The sequence below is a fragment of the Galeopterus variegatus genome, unplaced genomic scaffold, assembly GCF_000696425.1.
Source record: "Galeopterus variegatus unplaced genomic scaffold, G_variegatus-3.0.2 Scaffold658, whole genome shotgun sequence".
NCBI classification, from domain to species: Eukaryota; Metazoa; Chordata; class Mammalia; order Dermoptera; family Cynocephalidae; genus Galeopterus; species Galeopterus variegatus.
In genome coordinates this window covers 405,488-424,654 of record NW_007726769.1, presented here as the reverse complement: position 1 = coordinate 424,654, position 19,167 = coordinate 405,488, and the positions used below count along the sequence as shown (strand labels likewise).

The 19,167-nt window shown below is 47.3% G+C and overlaps 1 protein-coding gene across 1 annotated transcript in view; it reads left to right on the top strand.

Annotated features, from left to right (window-relative positions):
* The window catches only part of ACLY (ATP citrate lyase), a 56,557-nt gene that overhangs the window by 16,797 nt on the left and 20,593 nt on the right, over positions 1 to 19,167 (top strand). Inside the window, 7 exon segments of the mRNA XM_008571086.1 lie at positions 4,106 to 4,206; positions 4,777 to 4,982; positions 5,259 to 5,427; positions 7,174 to 7,278; positions 8,004 to 8,200; positions 10,458 to 10,539; positions 11,222 to 11,332. Of these exon segments, the coding sequence (XP_008569308.1) occupies positions 4,106 to 4,206; positions 4,777 to 4,982; positions 5,259 to 5,427; positions 7,174 to 7,278; positions 8,004 to 8,200; positions 10,458 to 10,539; positions 11,222 to 11,332 (971 nt within the window).

Genomic DNA, 19,167 nt, shown 5'->3' with positions numbered 1-19,167 from the left:
ACTGGCAGTGGGTTGGCTAGTTGGCTCAGCGGGTTAGAGCATGGTGTTATAACACGAAGGTCAAGGGTTTAGATCCCTGTACTGGCCAGCCACCAAAAAAACCACCAAACAACTGGCAATGGTGGTGAAATTTCAACAGCTGACTTGTCCTAGAGAATTGGTCTTGCACCAAAAGTGCCAGACTGAGCAAGGCTGTAAAGACACCTTTGCAGAGTCAGGGGGCTGCTTACTGGAAGACTTGAATGATGGATTTTTTCTCCTTCCTTTACAGGGCGTCCCACCTGGGCTGGCGGAGGTGGATGGAAGGTGGTTGGGGCTTTGCTTTGGGAGTGGGACATGGGGACGAAATGATGCAATCCTTCCCCATGTGCTCTCTGAGGTCGAGGACGCCCACTGTGCTGTGTCACTTCTATCTCCGCCCCTTCTACCTGCCTTCTTCCTGTGGGGTGTGAGTGGGTAGGGAGGCTGTCGAGGAGACGGGCTACAGAAGTACCAGAGGTGAAAAGCTCTCTGAGACTCTCCTCCTAAGTGGAGGGCAGGAGCTGGGAGCTCGGGATGGCAGAGCGTGGCAGAGCATGGCAGAGCAAGCTCCTACACTAGCAGTTTCCACCCCAGTCCCGCCATCCTGGGGCTCTTACTCTTTTTTCTTTTTGGCGGCTGGGGGACCTGAATCCTTGACCTTGGTCTTCATAACACCACACTCTAAGCAACTGAACTAACCAGCCAGCCCCCAGGGCTCTTACCAAGACATTCCCTCCTCTGTGAGCCCCGCGTGAGAAAACACCTTGTCTGCCAGCCCGTCTGTACTTCACCCCATTCTTCTGTCCATCCTCTGATCCATCTAGACGTGATCCCTGCCCACCAGCCCTTGCAGCCAGCATTAGGTAGGCCGTGGTGGCTACCAGTGGGCTGATGTGGCCTGTGCATCCTCTTCCTGGTACAGACAGACTTTGCTTAAGGTATTTTGGGAAACAGTGACACTAGCTCCAGGGGCTCAAGATCAGGAGGCACAGCCCCGCAATCCCCAAACCAGCAGCTTCACCCACAGCACAGAATGACGGGTGCAAACCCGTGCTGCTCTAATCATCTTTCTGTGCCTCTTGGAAAAAGAAAGGGATTGGCACGAAGAGGGTGGGACTGGCCAGCCAGAGAGCCCAGATGGGAGGACAAGTCACCCAGCTGTCCCTCCAGAGGGCCTGGGGGAGGTGTCAGTGGTGCATCCTCCTGCCCCCTCTCGGTCTGCTCTCTTTTCCTGCTTCTGTTCTGCTCAGTGGTGTTCTCACCTCTTCCGTTGGCTTTACTCCTCCTGTCCATTGTGGAATAGACGAGAGATGGTGAGGGTGTCAGTCCTGAAAGGCTCATCCATGGGACCCTTCCCCGTTCCCACCCTCTGCCTGCAAAGCCTCCAGCCATCAGTGGGTCACTCAGTTGCTCTGGTCATTTTCTTTGACAGATTCAGTCCCAAGTCCAAGATCCCTGCAAGGTAGGATTCCCCCACCTGCCCCAGCTCTGCGTGTGGCTTTGTTAGCGGGTTGCAGTTTTCCTGTGTGATTTGTTTCCCCCTCCCCTGGTGGGTTGCAGTGTTGTCTGGTATATTTTCTGTCCCTGCCTCGGTGTGGCTTGCCCCCAAGCCCTAATCTTCACTCTTCCTCCCCTCAACCCTTGCTGAGTACACACACCCACCAGCTCTCCTCACTGTGTGGCTGTCTTGGGCTCTGCATTTGGGATGGGGGTGGAGATGGTGGAAAAAGCGAGAGCCAGACCCACAGCTCTGGAGAGTGGGGTGGTGTCAAGGAGGGAGGGTTGCCTTGGAAGGAGAGAGCCATCTGACTGAAAGAGGAGTGGCAGAGAGCAGTGGGCATCTGTCACTTCAGGTGTGCAGGAGGGGAGTCACAGGTCACCCTGCTCCTCATTTACATCTCAGGAGGTCATTGTCTTCTCACTTCCTGCCTCAACTTCACCACTGCCAACTTCACCCCAGAGCTCTTAATACCAGGGTCAAGTTTAGATTTTCCCCAGGGATTTGGTATACAGGATAGATATAGGAGAGAGATCGAAACCTGGAAGGGTATGCGGTATATCTATAGACAGGGTAATTGGAAAGGATCTGCGCTTTGATGTGTAAGGTCATGTTTTACAATGGACATTTTCTGTGCACGCACACATCCACAGGCACATGAAGAAACACACACTTGCCCACTGGCCCAGGTGAGTAGATTAATCACTTCAAAGCATCAGGGCTAACACATATTTATTTATTTTTTTTTTAAAAGATGACTGGTAAGGGGATCTTAACTCTTGACTTGGCGTTGTCAGCACCACACTCTCCCAAGTGAGCTAACCGGCCATCCCTATATAGGGATCCAAACCTGTGGCCTTGGTGTTATCAGCACCACACTCTCCCAAGTGAGCCACGGGCTGGCCCCTCAGGGCTAACATTTAACTTGCTGACATTCACAGCTGTGGGGCTGGGGAAGTGTTTCGAGATGACTTTGATCCCTTGCTAAGTAGAGGGGAAGGAATAACCATGCAGGGTCTCTGATAAGGCCATGGACGCAGCCTCTGTCCACCTGTCTTTAATCCCTGCATTGTCTGCCTCTGGCAAGATCCAAAGTTACCTAAAAGGCAAGACCAGAGTCTGAGCCCCATGCGGAGAGAACAGGGACAGACTCCAGTTCTCAGAGAGCTCATCTACCAGAGGCAGGGAGGTTGTGGGGACAGGATTTTTTTCTCATTACTCTGTCACTTGGCCATGCCAAGAACTGAGAGAAGGAAAAGGGAGGTGGGTCAGGGAGGGAGTCTTCCCTTCAGTGGGAAAGGAGGAGCCTGAAGGGGCAGTGAGTCCTAGGAGCAGAGATTCTCTTAAGGGCCTCTTTGCTGCTGGTGGGCTGAGGATCGGCCGCTTCTGCTTTGGTTTCTCTGCTGTCTGCACGATAGCTCTTCCCTTTTGTGCTGGAGGTGTGCCTGGCTTGTAGAGATTCCAGGCCTTGTCCTGATTTCCCTGGCCTCTTGGGGGGACAGACACGTGTGTGTGCACATGCACGCACTCTGACTAGGGTGTGGGCTCCCCCTGAGAATGGCAAGTGTCAGCCGGGCTGATTTATATTCTTCCTCCTCAGTTGCACAGTTGAGCTGCATCTTAAGTTATTATGCAATCCTGGCTCTGATTCTGGATGACCTAGGACTTCAGTCATTTGACATCTCTGGGCATCAATTTCTGGGGACTGGAAAGTACGAAAACTAGATTAGGTGGCTTCCCTTGTTCTGTGATCTCATGTCTCATCAGAACCCTGGTGGGTCCAGGTGACAGTAAATCCAGGTATTTGCAACACCAGGAGCCTTCTGTCATGAGAAGCTTATGGCTGTGATGGAAGAGGCAAGCCTGTAGAGGGATTTATTTTATTTTATTTTATTTTATTATTTTATTTTATTTTATTTTATTTATTTTATTTTATTTTATTTTATTTTATTTATTTATTTATTTTATTTTTTATTTTATTTAATTTATTTATTTTATTTATTTTATTTTATTTTATTTTTTTATTTTATTTTATTTTATTTTATTTTATTTTAATTAAGATGACCGGTAAGGGGATATTAACCCTTGACTTGGTGTTGTTAGCACCATACTCACCATTTTATTTTATTTTATTTTATTTTATTTATTTATTAAGATGACCGGTAAGGGGATATTAACCCTTGACTTGGTGTTGTTAGCACCATACTCACCCAGTGAGCTAACTGGACACCCCTATATGGGATCCGAACCCATGGCCTTGGTATTATCAGCACCACACTCTCCCGAGTGAGCCATGGGCCAGCCCCGTAGAGGGATTTAATCAGATCTTGAACTTGGCTAGCTAAGCCTGCACTAGTATAGTAAGTTAATTAATACCAGATGCCACTGGGCTAGATGCATTTTCTCCCTGGGGAAGCTCAGAACCTCCCCTGAGGGCTGCTTTCCTTTACGTGGACTACCAGGAGCCGGAGGGGAAGGCCCCCTCCCTGCAGGATAGTGGAGGGTCTGTTCCCTTCAGGCTGAAGCCTGTGCTTTTGCCAGCTCCTTTTGTTCCCTTCTTTTGCCCCTCACCTCTCCTGCCTGTAGGAGAGCCTGTCCAAGAGGCTGTGCTAAGCAGGAAAGAGCCACCTGGTAGAAGGGAGGAGGATGGAGGAAAGGAGAGAGAAAATGGGGGCACTGTGCTGCCAGTTGGCAGCTCCTGCCTGTGCCAGAGTCCTGGCTAGAACCTCAGCTGGAGAAAAGGCTGCCCTGTCCTCAGCCCCAGGTGCAGCAAACCTCTTCATCGGACCTACACTGACCTAGAATTCCTGGGGATTCAAACCCTGACCAGGGCTTGTTTTATGTCCAGATTTACAGGTGATAAGTATTGTCAGGGTGTTGTTTATAAGTCCTGAGGCCACCAAAATTGAGAGAACTTAACATATTTTTCCAGTGACTTTAAAAATAATTTATCAAGACCTCATTTGTGTATAACCTGTTTACGTCTTGCCTGTGAAATTAATCAGCTCCTGTAGGAATTCTCCTCCTGGGCATCTTTGGCTATGGGCCTGTTCTCTGTATGGGGAGTCCTTTCTCTGCTCATTGTCGGGCTATTTACCAGCCAGGCAGGTCCTCTTAGCTCTTTTTGCTTCCTCTGCTGCCTCCTTCCAGAAAAATTGAGGCACCTCCTCCTCGAGATCTCAAAATTTCATCTTGACATTCCTTTGTGGTTTTGATGAGCCACCATCCTGGACTTGGGGCGTGAAGGGGTCTAGCAGACAGCCCCTGCGGGTCTCGTGGGGTGTGTATTCTGGGTGCACTCGCTGTGTCTTTGCCCACCAGGAAAGAGTGCCACCCTCTTCAGCCGCCACACCAAGGCCATTGTGTGGGGCATGCAGACCCGGGCTGTGCAAGGCATGCTGGACTTTGACTACGTCTGCTCCCGAGACGAGCCCTCGGTGGCCGCCATGGTCTACCCTTTCACGTGAGTCACACTGCAGCAGGAAGCATGGAGAGAGCTGACATGCAGGGTTTCCTCACCTAATCTCCCTCTGCCCAGACAAAGCTTGGGGAGTCAGCCAGCTCATCCCCTTTGCTGAGCTGATATTCCCAGGGGATCTTTTTCCCCTTAGATGGAAACTCTTTGAGGGCAGAGACCTTGCCTTTTCCACCTTCCAGGTGAACTTTCTCCCCTCAGCTTCCCCCTCCCCAGTCCTGACAGATTGAGGGTATCCTAACTCCTTCTCCCACCTTCTCACAGTGGGGACCACAAGCAGAAATTTTACTGGGGACACAAGGAGATCCTGATCCCTGTCTTCAAGAACATGGCTGATGCCATGAAGAAGCACCCAGAGGTAGACGTGCTGATCAACTTTGCCTCCCTCCGCTCTGCTTACGACAGCACCCTGGAGACCATGAATTATGCCCAGGTAGGCCACTGGGCCCTGGGGTGGAGGGCTGGGAGGCAGGAGAGACTCCCAAATGGTGTCCACAGTCCCTGCCACCTGGACCAAAATGCTTGGGATTTGGGAGAGGCCAGTGGTTTGGTGAAAGTGGTTAGAGTCTTGTGAACTTCAGGAGTCAGGATGACGACCAAGGGCAGATGGGACCAGGTGGGGTTGCTTACTTGGGCTTACAAAGTCGGTTCTGGCTCATCTGCCTCCACCAGATCCTCTCCGTGCTATCCAAGACTGGCTCGGAAAACAGCAAAAAGCACTTTCTTATTACACAAATATTACCTATTTATGATATAAAAATTTTTAACTGCTGATAAATAAAACGAAGAAAATAAATACTTGGCTGCTGATGTTTGAGTATGTCCTTATCCACACCTTTCACTGGATTTGAACAAAATCAGTTAATATTGTACAAAACTATTGTACAATCTGCTTTCTTCAGTTACTTTTCCCACACCTATAAATATTTATTGGCAACATCATTTTTGCTTTTTAAAGTCTTGTGATGGGCATCTCGGATTAACATTTGCATATATCCTTAATTATTCCCCTAGCATAAATTTCTAGAAGTCAACTGCTGCATTAGAATGTGCAGATTTGAAAGCCTTTGATATCCTGTCCTCAAGAAAGGTGTTGATGTAAAACTCCCTTTGGTAGTTTGAGAGTGCCTGATTCCCTAAACCCTTGCCAACATTTTGTTTGTTTGCAAAATTAATAGGCATGCTGCTTAATTTGCATATCTTTGATTATTAACTAAGATGAGCTTTCAAAACATTGATTGGCTATGACTTGCGCTTCCTCCCTTTTTTTCTATCAGGGTGTTTGTGCTTTTTTTTGTTATTAATTTGTAAAAGCCCATTATAGATTAGGATATTGATTATTTTGTTCAAAATTATTGTCTGTTCCTACAATGGCTTATTTCAGTTTTTGACTGGAGAACATAAAATTGTTTTGATATCTAGGTGAATGAAAAAGAAAGCACATCTGCTCAAAATGAGCTGCTCTTTTAGTCTAAAGCAGAGGTTGGCAAACTATAACCTGTTTTTATAAAGAAATTTTTATTAAAACTTGGCCATGCTCTCATTTATATATTGTCCGTGGCTGCTTTCATACACAGAGGACTGCCACAGAGACCACAATGACCCACAGAGTCTAAAATGCTATCTTAACTCTTTATAGAAGTTTGCTGGCCCTGGTCTTGAGCCAAAGAGAGATGATTCTTGGATCTATCCTGCCCCCCCCTCCAGCCCACTCTCTGGGTTGAGAGGGGAAGTAGCTCATTTCTCTCACAGGCCCTGTCCTGTGGGGACCTAGTCAAGACTCAGAGGGTACTGCTGAGAAAAGCCATAGATAGCTGCTTTATGAGCAAGCAAGAGGACAGGGTAGGGAACAGGTAGGTCTGGATTGTGGGGAGAGAGAGAATGTTGCAGCTTTGACTATAGCAGGGTTTCAGAAACATCGGCTTCTTTACTGCATCACAGTGGTGATAAATGGTGACCAGCTTCGGGTGTCTGCCACCTCTCTTTTTGGGAGAGGGTTAGAGTGATCAGGGTAGGAACAGAGGTCTGTGGGAAGAAGGAAGTGCATATTCTTAACACGACTTTGTTCTGGAGCCTGGAAGGGGGCATGGGAGGTGGGCCCTTGAACAGTGCTGCCTCATTCCCTTGTGAGGTGGAAAGTCAACAGGAAGGAACTGAAAGGAACTATCTCATCCTCCAGATCCGGACCATTGCCATCATAGCTGAAGGCATCCCCGAAGCCCTCACAAGGAAGCTGATCAAGAAAGCAGACCAGAAGGGTGTGACCATCATCGGACCTGCCACTGTGAGCTTCCCCTCTGAAAAGCCTTTTAAGTTCAAGTCTATCTTATGAAGTTTAAGGCCCTTTGAAATCTCATTTTTTGACTCTTCTGTCTCTCCTAGGTTGAAAAGATTTAGGGAGTACCTGTTGAAAGTCAGTCTGTTCATTTCCAGTTAATTTTTTAAAGGGTTCTCTCCATAAACTATCTTTATAGTTTCAAGGGACTAACAAGAAGTTGTTTTTGTTGCAGTATTTGTTTACCTTCATAAAACTGTAGCATAGTCTTTGATTATTACTTTAAATATAAATCAAAAAAACCCCCAAAACTTCTTGGAGGCTTTATATTTTGACCCAGAGGTCTTTACATAAGAAGATCTTTTGAATATCTTTTTGTTAGTTTTTTCTTAGTTGTTGCATTAAAAAGTTGAAGTTAGGATTTGTGAACTAAGCAAGGGACCTTTCATCTCAGAGGCAGGGGTGCTTTTGAGCAGGGAAGCACGGCTGTGTTTTATACCTCTGCTGGCTGCTGTGGCCCCTCTGGAGCAAGGGAGGTAACTTCACTTTGAGCATAGTGAGCCATGTTCTTCCTAAGCAGAAAACCCAGTGGGTAGGTTCTGGTTCTCTTGGCCATTTCCTCCTGGGCCTGGCTAGAGCGGGCAGGGCATTTATGGGGGCTTTGTGATTCCCCTGAGCCCTCTGATCAGTTAGGAAGCCACCTTCCTCCCTGACTGCTTTTTCTCTTCCTGCAGGTTGGAGGCATCAAGCCTGGGTGCTTTAAGATCGGGAATACGGGTGGGATGCTGGACAACATATTGGCCTCCAAACTGTACCGCCCAGGCAGCGTGGCCTACGTCTCACGCTCTGGAGGCATGTCCAATGAGCTCAACAACATCATCTCTCGGACCACAGATGGCGTCTATGAGGGCGTGGCCATTGGCGGGGACAGGTAATCAGCTGGGGGACCAAGAAGGGGCCTCCCACATTGAGAGTGTGTGGGTTGGGAGACTGGACACTGGGTCCTCCACTGAGTTCCAGGCCTAGAGGAATGTTGCTTAAGGCCATAAAGTGGGGCGTGTCTGCTCTTGTCTCAGGAGTGACAGAGCAGGAAATCAGAAATACAGGGAAATGTGTTTTTAAATGTGTTTCAGGGCATTGGGGGTATTTCTGTTTGTTGTCTGAGATGTGGCCTCAGAGAGGCAGCAGAGTGTGGTGGGCTGGAGGGCCAGATCTGAAATCAGAGCAAAGCAGTTCAAATCCCAATTTCACTGTTTACCACAGGGGGCATTCTGGGTGGGCCAACCTCCCAATACTTCCATCATCCTTACATATGAAATGGCTAAAATAATAGCTCCCACCTTGTGGGGATGTTGGGAGGACAACAGACATATGGGAGGACATATAAGGCAATATATGTAAACTGGCTAACACAGGGCCTGGTGCTTAACTTAGCAGGTGCTCAGTTAGTGTTAATTGTAGTTAGTAATAGTATCTTTGTTATGTTTGTTAGTGGGAATAGTGATCAGTAGGTCATCAAAAGAGTGATATCTTAGAGTAATGCCTGACACTCAGTAAGTCCATAATAAGTGTGAGCCGTACTGTTTCTTATTATTACTGCTAGTATTACTGCTACTGCTATTTGGCTCAGAAATCAAAAGCTACTGGAGAGTGAGTCACCTTGTCCATCTTCCTGGCTCTACCAAATCATTTCAGATGGGATGCCTGTGAAGCACTCTTCGCCAAGATCTCCAGAGCTGTGGCTCAGGGAACCCTAGTCCCAGAGTCCTCCTTGACCACAAGCTCCAAGCCAAATGAGTTTAGGAAATGCTGGTTGTCAGACCATCCTCTTATATTTATGATGCTTTTGAGCATATAAAAAAAAAAACCTGCAGAGAAGCCTGCTTGGCATTAAGCAATCCTTGTGCAAACTCATAAGTCATTAGAAAATAGAAAAAATGTATAGGGCCGGCCCATGGCTCACTCAGGAGAGTGTGGTGCTGATAACACCAAGGCCATGGGTTTGGATCCTATATAGGGATGGCCGGTTTGCTCACTGGCTGAGCGTGGTGCTGACAACACCAAGTCAAGGGTTAAGATCCCCTTACCCCATTCATCCTTTTTATTTATTTATTTATTTATTTATTTATTTATTTATTTTGTCCTTTTTGAGACCAGCCGCACCACGCTCAGCCAGTGAGTGCTGTGAGCGCACCGGTCATCCCTACATAGGATCCGAACCCGCGGTGGGAGTGCCGGTGTGCTCCCAGCGCCTCACTCTCCCGAGTGTACCGCGGGCTCGGCCCCCCATTCATCCTTTTTTTTAAAAAAAAAAAAAGAAAGAAAAGAAAAGAAAAAATGTATAGAACTTCTAGCAATAGCCTGCCATCCTCGGACATAACTCAACACATTGTATTAATTATCTCTTGCTTTGTAAAAAAAAAAAAAAAAATCACTTCAAAACAAAGTGGCTTCAAACAATGATAAATATTTATCTTTGAGGTTTCTGTGGCTCAGGAGAGGCTTGATTGGACAGCTCTGGCTTGGGGTGGAGGGTCTCGTGAAGTTGCTGTCCGGTGTCAGCAGGACTGCAGTCCCCGAAGGCTTGCCCCAGGCTGGAGGTGGCTTACTCTCATGTCTGGCAAATTGGTTTTTCTCTGTGGGCTTCTCCATAGGCTGAGTGTCCTGAGCACATGTGGCTAGTTCCCCCCAGGGTGAGTGATTCAGGAGAGAGTGCCTAGCACTCTCGTATAAGTGTTCTTATAACCTAGTCTTGGAAGTCAGTGTCATAGAATCACTTCTGCCACATTCTGTTCATGAGATTATTATTAAGTCTGACCCATATCCAGGAGGAGAGGTGTCAGGTTCCACCTTTTTCAAAGAATTTGTGGACATATTTTACAACTACCACACGTGTGCTTTCCACAGCATCTCCTACTGCTGAGTGAACCTCTCTGGGCTTATTTTGTGCCCAGTCTCTTCCTCTGCAAGTTAAATAACTCTCCTTCCCTCCCTTCCCTTTCGTTCCACTTGCTACCTTCCCCCTCCCAGCTCCCCATTATTCCTAGGGCATCTCTGGGTCCTCATTGGCCATCCACAAACACAAAAACATCTAGCTTGCCTAGTACAACAAGTACACATGTTGCTCTCCACACCTGCATACACCTCCCCGAGCCTTCTCATCCTATAGTCCTCCCTGTTCTCAACAGGTACCCTGGCTCAACATTCATGGATCATGTGTTACGTTACCAGGACACTCCAGGAGTCAAAATGATTGTGGTTCTTGGGGAGGTGAGTTACTTCAAAAAAAGTTCAGTTGTAAAAGTCATACATGATCTCAGTTTTTTGAACTGAGTTTTTAAAACGTTTTAACATTTTGTGTATATATAACTTAAAAGTGACAGTTCCTGATAATCCCACCCTTAGAATCTGGGGCCTAGAGGTTGTCACTGTTGGCATGGCCCCATATGTTCCTGAAAAAAGAGTTCTTACCTCCTAGTGTCATGCAGTGTTAGGGCCAGTAGAGGAGAAGCTCTGCTTTGACTGGCCCTAGTCTCTGCCTGGTGGGCAGTAGAAAGCTAGAATAAGAAATGCATTTTTTAAAGTTTGGCAGAGTCCCGTAATCACGTCCCTTCTTGTACCTCTTGAGTAGGTCTGATTCTAAATCGTGTTATACCCCTAGATCAGGAAGGGGGAGTCCCAGGGACTCCCCTAAGACACATGCTATCTCTTTAGAATTTTTCCTTGCATCCAGTCTGAATCTTCCAGGTTGAAACTAAACTCTCTTTCTGTTATCTGGCCAAAGCCCATGTCCCCTCATTTTCTAGTCAGGTCGTATCTCATACGACACTTGATGACTTTTGGCCCCTGCATAATTTGGGGCAGTTTTTCCTGCTGCGGTGCTGGTTCTGGAACAACTCAGGATGGGCTCCACTAACTTGTGGGCTTTTTGCCATTACCCATTCCTTGACAGATAGGGGGCACTGAGGAATATAAGATCTGCCGGGGCATCAAGGAGGGCCGCATCACCAAGCCCGTGGTCTGCTGGTGCATTGGGACCTGTGCCTCTATGTTCTCATCCGAGGTATGACTGGGACAGGTCACTACTGGGCAGGGAGTGGGGAGCCCAAGAGGGGTCATTTGAGGTGAACCGTGTGGTCATCTTATAAACAGCTAGTTCCTTCAATAAATGTTTATTACTTGCTTGGTTACTACAAGGTCAAGCCAGGGCTCTGCTATCTGGGAGCTTATTTCCAGTTAGTGGAGGCACACTTATCAGTGGATTAAGGCCAGAGCAAGGCTTTGAGAGCAATCGGCTGTCTGGAGGAGCTGAGAAGACTTCACCGAGATGGAGAAGCTCGAACTGCATCTTAGGGGATGAGAAGGGGTTTGCTGAAGAAAGGGAGGCCGAGAGTGGGGAGGACATGGCCTGGGCTCGGAGCTGGAGGGCGCACAGTGAGAGGTTCTGTGTGGGAAGAGGTTGTAGAAGGAAAGGAGGTTGGTCATAGATTTTTTAACATGATGTCATGGGTGTAGAATGTATACGCTATCTCAGCTTCTGCTGTCTACTGAGCTTCTGAGCTATCTGTCTCCAGCTGGGGTGTCATAAACCACACTTCAGTCCCTATACTATAGCATAGAGAATCCTCTTTCTTGAAAATACTCATCCAGTGATGATGAAACCGAAGGAAACAACCACTTGTCACCCAGTTAGTTTGTCAACAGCTGCGAGCAGCCTTGTCTTAGTGCTGTATATATAAAAAGATAAAAGTTGGCCTTTGATCAAGGCTTCCTGTAACACTCAAACCCTAAATTTTTCCTGCCAGGAAGCCTTTGTCACACTATTTTTTCTCTCTAGAGTGCTTGCCTTTTCTCTTCAGATTTCTGCTCACCTCAGAGTGGCAATATTTGTCCAGTTATGCATATCTCCTCTGAATGAACAATTTCATTTCTGCAAATTTTCCCTATGGGTATGCATGCAAAAATATTTCACAGTATGTGTACAGGAACGCTCACTGCAGCACCGTAATGGCAAAAAATGGAAGCAACCTAAATGCTCATCTGGAGAGGACTGTGTCATCATGGCACATCCACATAATGGAAAACTGAGCAGTCATGAAAAGAATAAGGTAGATCCTGATACATTGATATGGAATGAGTTTAAGATATATTTAATCTAACAAAGGGGAGGGTGCAGTAAATGTTTATAATATGATTCATTTTGTATAAGTATAAACTCTGTATGTGTGTGTGTGTGTATTTTTTTCCAAGTAAGTAACAGGGGAGGTGAACGTCACAGAATCCTGCCCACTCTCAGGGATGAGCTCTACTTGCACAGGCTGTAAAGTCAGATTTTGGTAGATCCCTGGTGGACTTGCTTGACCAGGGCAAGCCATTTAGCCTATCTGTACCTCAGTTTCCTGAGCTGTAAAATGAGGATGATGACCAGTCATCAGGGAAATGCAAATTAAAACCATAATGAGATATCATCATACCCCATTTAGAATGGCTGTTATCAACGAGACAAAATAATAATGTTGGTGAGGATGTGGAGAAAAGGGAACGCTCCTACATTGTTGGTGGGAATGTAAATTGTTCCAACCATTGTGGAAGACAGTATGGAGGTTTTTCAGAGAACTAAAAATAGATCTTCCATACAACGCAGCTATCCCACTACTTATATAAACTCAAAGGAAATGAAATATCAAAAAGACACCTGCACTCCCATGTCATTAGCAATGCTATTCACAATCGACAAGAGATGGAATCAGCCTAAATGCCCATCAATAGATGAATGGATTAAAAAAAACGGTGTTAATATACACAGTGGAATACCATTCAGCTATAAAAGGAAATGATATTCTATCATTTGCAGCAACATAGATGGAAATGGAAGCCGTCATATTAAGTGAAGTAAGTCAGGCACACAAGTACCACACGATCTCACGCATGTGGACTCTTAAAAAAAAAAAAAAAANCATAGATGGAAATGGAAGCCGTCATATTAAGTGAAGTAAGTCAGGCACACAAGTACCACACGATCTCACGCATGTGGACTCTTAAAAAAAAAAAAAAAAGTGGGCCAGCCCGTGGCTCACTCGGGAGAGTGCGGTGCTGATAACACCAAGGCCCCGGGTTCGGATCCCATATAGGGATGGCCGGTTGGCTCACTGGCTGAGCGTGGTGCTGACAACACCAAGTCAAGGGTTAAGATCCCCTTACCGGTCATCTTTTAAAAAAAAAAAAAAAAAAAAAGTGGCTCTTGAAAGAGTGAGCTGAGACACCAGGTACCGATCAAGCTTTATTAAAGGAAAAGAATCTACCAGGCTGCGCTCAGAGTGGAGGGCAGCCCTCTCAAGATGGAGGACAGCACCAGGTGTGGGATAAGAGAGCTTATATAGGGCACCAAGGGCTGGCTGATACCATCAAGGGGGGGCATTATGCTAATACCAAAGCTGTGTGACCAGGGTGGAGAACTGTGCCCTTGCAGAAGCAAAAGGGTTTCTGTTTTGCAGAAGTCACAGGCTTCTCGTAAAGGGATGGGGAAGGGGTTTGGTGCTGGAGTAAAAGACAAGGCCGGCAGCTATTTTATGCTTATTGTGTGCACAATGGTGCCGGTCATGTCCAAGATCCATCATTTCTGCCTTTTAAGTACAGGGAGAAGGGAAAAGGGGCGAAGGTCTCATTCTTCTGAAGCTACTTCCTGCTGGAGATGGGTGAAGATATGGAAAAAATAAAAGATTTATGTTGGCAGGTAAAACAGTTAGGTGGCAGGGTATTGGTTTCATGTGTGGAGGCTGTATTCTTCCGGGGAAGGGTCGCTGATTCTGAGGGGCTGATATCCTCCTCGCAGGAACAATTTGGTGACTTTTTGGTTGGTGAAGGTCTGCATTCGTTCCTGCAAGAAACTAGAGAAACACCAAAAGAGACAGGGACCAAAATGTAGGATGAGGCACAGTTAGGGGTCCTAGTAGGGGCATAAGCCAGGGTATCCAAGGGTTCAGTGATGGGCCGCCCCCAAGGTGTGCTTGTGTTTTGTAACCCTTTGCGTTGGCGACCAATGCTTGCCTTTAAATGGTTTAAGTTGTTTTGGATCACCCCGGACTCACTTATGTAATAACAGCATTCCTCCCCCAAGAAGAGGCAGGTGCCTTCCTTCTTGGTTGTAGGGAGGTCAAGGGCCCGATAGTTCCGTAAAGTGACTGTCACGAGTGGGGTGACCTGTTGCTGGAGAGAGGAGATGCTATCTATACGTAGTTCTTCTGAGAAGTTTCGATAGAATTGAGAGGCAGTAGCAAGGTTCACTATGTCAGTCCCAGTTGCAGGAAGGATCCCTGCCCCAATTTAAAAAGGTATAATTAGGGCCGGCCCAGTGGTGCACTGCTACAGTGCGCCGCTTGGGAGCGCGACGGTGCTCCCGCCGAAGGTTCGGATCCCACATACAGACCGGTTCCCGCTCACTGGCTGAGTGAGGTGCGGGTGCAACACTGAGGGTTGCAATCCGTTGCCAGACACGAAAAAAGACAAAAAGGAAGAAAAAATAAAAATAAAAAATAAAAAAAAATAAAAAGGTATAATTAGTGCCCTATGGGAGCAGGGGGGCAGTTCCTGAGAGGGGGGCCAAAGTTAGTCCCAGTCCCATCTCCATCCCTCCATCTGTCTGGAGCCAAACAGATATGCAAGAAATCGTGTTAGGGGGCAGGCAACAGGATAACATAGTTTTACAAAGGAAATCTGGTTGTAGGGCATGGATGAGGAGTGGTTGAGTGGTAGCCTTTGGTGGTGTTAGTAAGGCAGAGTGTGGGCAGGACCCACACAACGCTGACAGTCCCCACTGAGGTGAGATTAGAGGAAAGTGATGAGACGTTTGTGGAAATGTTGTGGGCTGCATCGACAGGGAGGGGGTGGCCACAAAAAGTTTCTTGCAAAGCGGGAGACAGATGAGTCACTAGGGGACCAGTCTGATTCATTGAGGACTGCATCATCCCTGTGGACCTGGAACCTCTATGTTCCAGGTAAGGGGGAGCATTGAGATAGGAGGAAAAACACGGGAAGGATGCGAAGGTTTAGGGAGCCAAAAGAATTTAAAGGGCACATTGCCACAGTGGAATTGCTAAGAAGCATCCTACTGATAGGAGATAAAGGAGGCCAGGAGAAATCTTCCTATAATGTTACACTCCTTTGGGGCAGCTGCTGTCAATCCTGTAGCAAGTACTAGAACAGATAGTATAATAAAGGTTAGGGACACGGGGTGGCATATACTTAATCATGTCCCACGATGGCAAACCAGCGATCGCAGGTTGGGACCAGCCTTGGAGCAGCTCCTGTGGGAAGGACGTGAAGAGGGCCGGTAAGAGTGAGAGGATAATCACCAGGGGAAAGATCATTCTCTTCTGGGATTGAGGGAAGAGTGGAGGGCCTGGAAATTTTTAGTTTTGTGGGTTCTAAAATGGACGAAGTGTAAGGAGATGTTGGGTTGGGGGTTGAGCAGAGGGACCCCTCTGGCTTGGTGTTAACAGATTCTTTGGGTAAAGTCTCAGGTGCTAGTTTTACCAAGGATAAGTGAGACCAAGGGGCCTTTCTTCTGTGTAAGGCCCTTCCCAACATGGTGAGAGAGGCTTTGAGATTCAGATTTTAATGTATACTTGCTGTCCTGGGCTCAGTTTAAAGTCTGAGGGGTGGTGGGGAAAGGATGAGGTAATAGAAGGTTGGCTTGTTCCCTAAGAAGATCCCTAATGAGCAAAAGAGTAGGGAGATACTGGCATAAAGGTGATGAGCTGGAAGGGAGAGGTGTGAGGGTGAAGAGTCTGCCATACATAAGTTCGAAGGGGCTGAGGCCTGTAGGATTGTGGGGGGCAGCCTGCAAGTGAGTGAATGTTAAAGGGAGAAGTTGGGTACAAGGGAACTGAAGTTCCATGGACAGCTTGGGGAGGTGTGTTAGATTTACCATGGCATCTTCCACCCTGGGGGTGGGCGTGGAGGTGGTGCTCCCATCTATGAAACATGTATATTGGGGCTGTGTAATGGGATGTGGGGAGATGTGTGGAAAGGGATTGAGAAAGCAGTCTAAAGCTTTCATGCAACTGTGTTGTAAGGGTCGTGAGTGTTTTGGGATGAGAGTACCTGGATTTAAGGGAGGGTAAGCTTTAAAGGAGAGCTGGGAATTTTCAATGGAAGTAAGGTGAAAAAGTTGTAGGTGGGAAGGGGAGAGAATTAACTTGGTCTTATGGCTGAGAAGGTCTTGACTGTTGTCCAAAAGTTAGTTTAGAGCTTTTTTGTGCTATAAGGGCAGCTGCCATCAAGGCCCATAAACAGGGGCCCCATCCTCCAGCTGTGGTGTCTAGTTGTTTAAAGAGGTATGCAACTGGGGAGAAAATATCTTCTGCCTCTTGTCCCAAAACCTTGACCGCCAATCCTTGGGTTTTAGTGATGTATAAGATAAAAGTATGAGATAGGTTTGGGAGGGATAGAGCTGCGTCTGTGAGGAGAGCAGCTTTTAATTGCTGTAAGGGAGAATGAATGGGCTTTGTGGGATCTAAAGGAATGGCGGGATCCCCTTTGGCTGCCTCATAAACTGGTTTTGCTAGCACACCAAAGTTAAGAATCCATAGGTGAAGATACCCTGCAAGCCCCAAGAAAGAAAGGATTTCACCCTTTGTGGTAGGAGTAGGGAGTTCAAAAATTGGGACTCTTGCGATCCACCAATATTTCTCTGGTGTTGGGGGCAAGGTGGACTCCCAAATAGGAAACTGAAGGAGAAGAAATTTGGGCCTTGCTGGGGGACACTCAATATCCCCTAGAGGCCAGGAAATTAAGGAGAGCAACAGCGTGGGCCTGTGAATCCTCATAGGAGGGGCTACAAAGGAGGACATCATCCACATATTGTATTAATGTGCTAGATGTTGGAGGAAGTTCAGGTAAGTCTTGAGCTAAGGCCTGGCCAAAGAAGTGGGGGCTACCCTGAAATCCCTAGGGCAAAACTGTCCAAGTAAGTTGTTGGGAATGGCGCATGTCAGGATTAGTCCTGTACTAAATGGTATGAGCCATTAGGCTTTATAACCAGAAGGATGGGTGTATTAAAAGGCGAGTGGGTAGGCCATAAGAGATGAGAAGACAAGAGTTTGCGTATGAGGGGCTTTAACCCTATTAGGTGTTTATTAGCGATGGGGTATTGTGGGACATTAGGGAAAGAAAAAGGATCCCGCAACCTCATGAAGATGGGAGGGTGATGAATAGCAATGGAGGGTGAGGAGGTGTCCCATACTATAGGATTAACTTTGTCAGGAGGAAAGGGGAGGGTAGAGGTTTCAGGGCCCAGGTCTGGGGCAGCATGCAACAGGAGTATTGTAGCTGGAGTTAAAGTGTTTAAGGTAAGGGTAGCTTTGAATTTGAAAAGGATGTCCCACCCCAATAAGGGAACAGGACATTGAGGCATTTTTAAAAACTTGTGTGTGAATTGTGTGTGATGTAGGGTGCAGGAAAGGGGTTGAGTGATCCGTGGGTGGTATTCTGATCCTGTGACCCCTACTATTGTGATAGAGGATGGGGTTGTTGGTCTTGCATATTCAGGAAGGGTAGAGTAAGTGGCCCCTGTATTGGTGACAAAAGAGATCAGCTTGCTTGCTACAAAGAGAATTACCCTGGGTTCATGCACGGTGATCTCCATGGGGGCCTCGGGCCCTGGGCATCATCAGTCCTCCTCCTGGGCAAAGCCAAGCAGCTCCAGTAGGGATGGCCATGAAGCCAAAGGCTGTGGGTTGGGGACTGGGCCACTCCCTCTCTGGTGAGTGGAGAAGTCAACCCCCCCAGTGACCTGGCTGTTTGCAGTGAGGACAGGGCCCGGGAGGAGGCCTGGGGTTAGAACAGGCCCATGCCCAGTGGCCCAGTTGACCACATTTGAAGCAGTTCCTGGGTGGCTTTCCCCTAGAGGCACCTGGCTTTGGAGTATGTGAACCATGGGTAGCATTAGCCAGGAGCTGGTATTTGACCTGATCTCTTGTAACGCTTTCTTTCTTTCTTTTTTTTCTCTCTCTATTGTTAAAAACCTTGATAGCTGCGTTGAGGAGGTAGTGTAAAAGGGCCATGCCTGCAAGGGAGTTTGGATATATATGTGTATATTTATGTAAAGCCTCAGAGAGGCGGGTTAGGAATTAGTAGCTTTTGGAGGCCGTAAATCAAGTGTGTGATCATGTTATCCTGGAGATCCTGATCCCTGTGGCTGGCGTGGTGGTCCCAATTTGGGGTTCATGCAAGGAACAGCAACGGCTCCCACAGGCTGCCTATTATTTTGAGCATGTACCTCGTCTGCCTGATGTTGGGCTGCCGTCCAGACCTGCTCCCTGTCTTCAGGGGACGGATATGTGTCTGGGTTGGACTGGAAGGATCCCAGTTTTTTGTTTTTGTGGTTTTTTTTCTTATTTGGGAAAGGTCCAAAAGAGAAAAGGGGACATGAACTTGGACAATCCCTGCGTCCCAGCCACTTCACAGAAGGGGATATAAAGGAGCCAGGGCTGAGGACAAAGAGAGGGAAAAGGTGGAGGGCTGGTGAAGGATTTGGAGTGTAAGGAGGTAGTCAAGGTGGCCTGTACAGGGGACAGAGTAGTCTGACGGATTAAAACATTAATCGAAGTCCAGAAGGGGAGGTTGGGCATGAGCTAGGAGAGTTTGAGACATAGGACAGATTTGACAGAGAGAGAAGGACACAATTGAAGATAGAGGAAAAGGCTTGAACATAAAGAATCTCTCTGGCTTGCCATTTTGGTGACAAAAGTTGTCTAGGAGAGTATCTAAATTGAGAGTGCCATCTTGTGGCCATTGGGAGCAATTGTAATGAGGTGTTCGAGTTTTAATGTCTCCCTGGAGGCTGAGAGATTGTCCAGGAGACAGTCCAGAGGCATAGAGTGTGGAAGTTTGGATCGT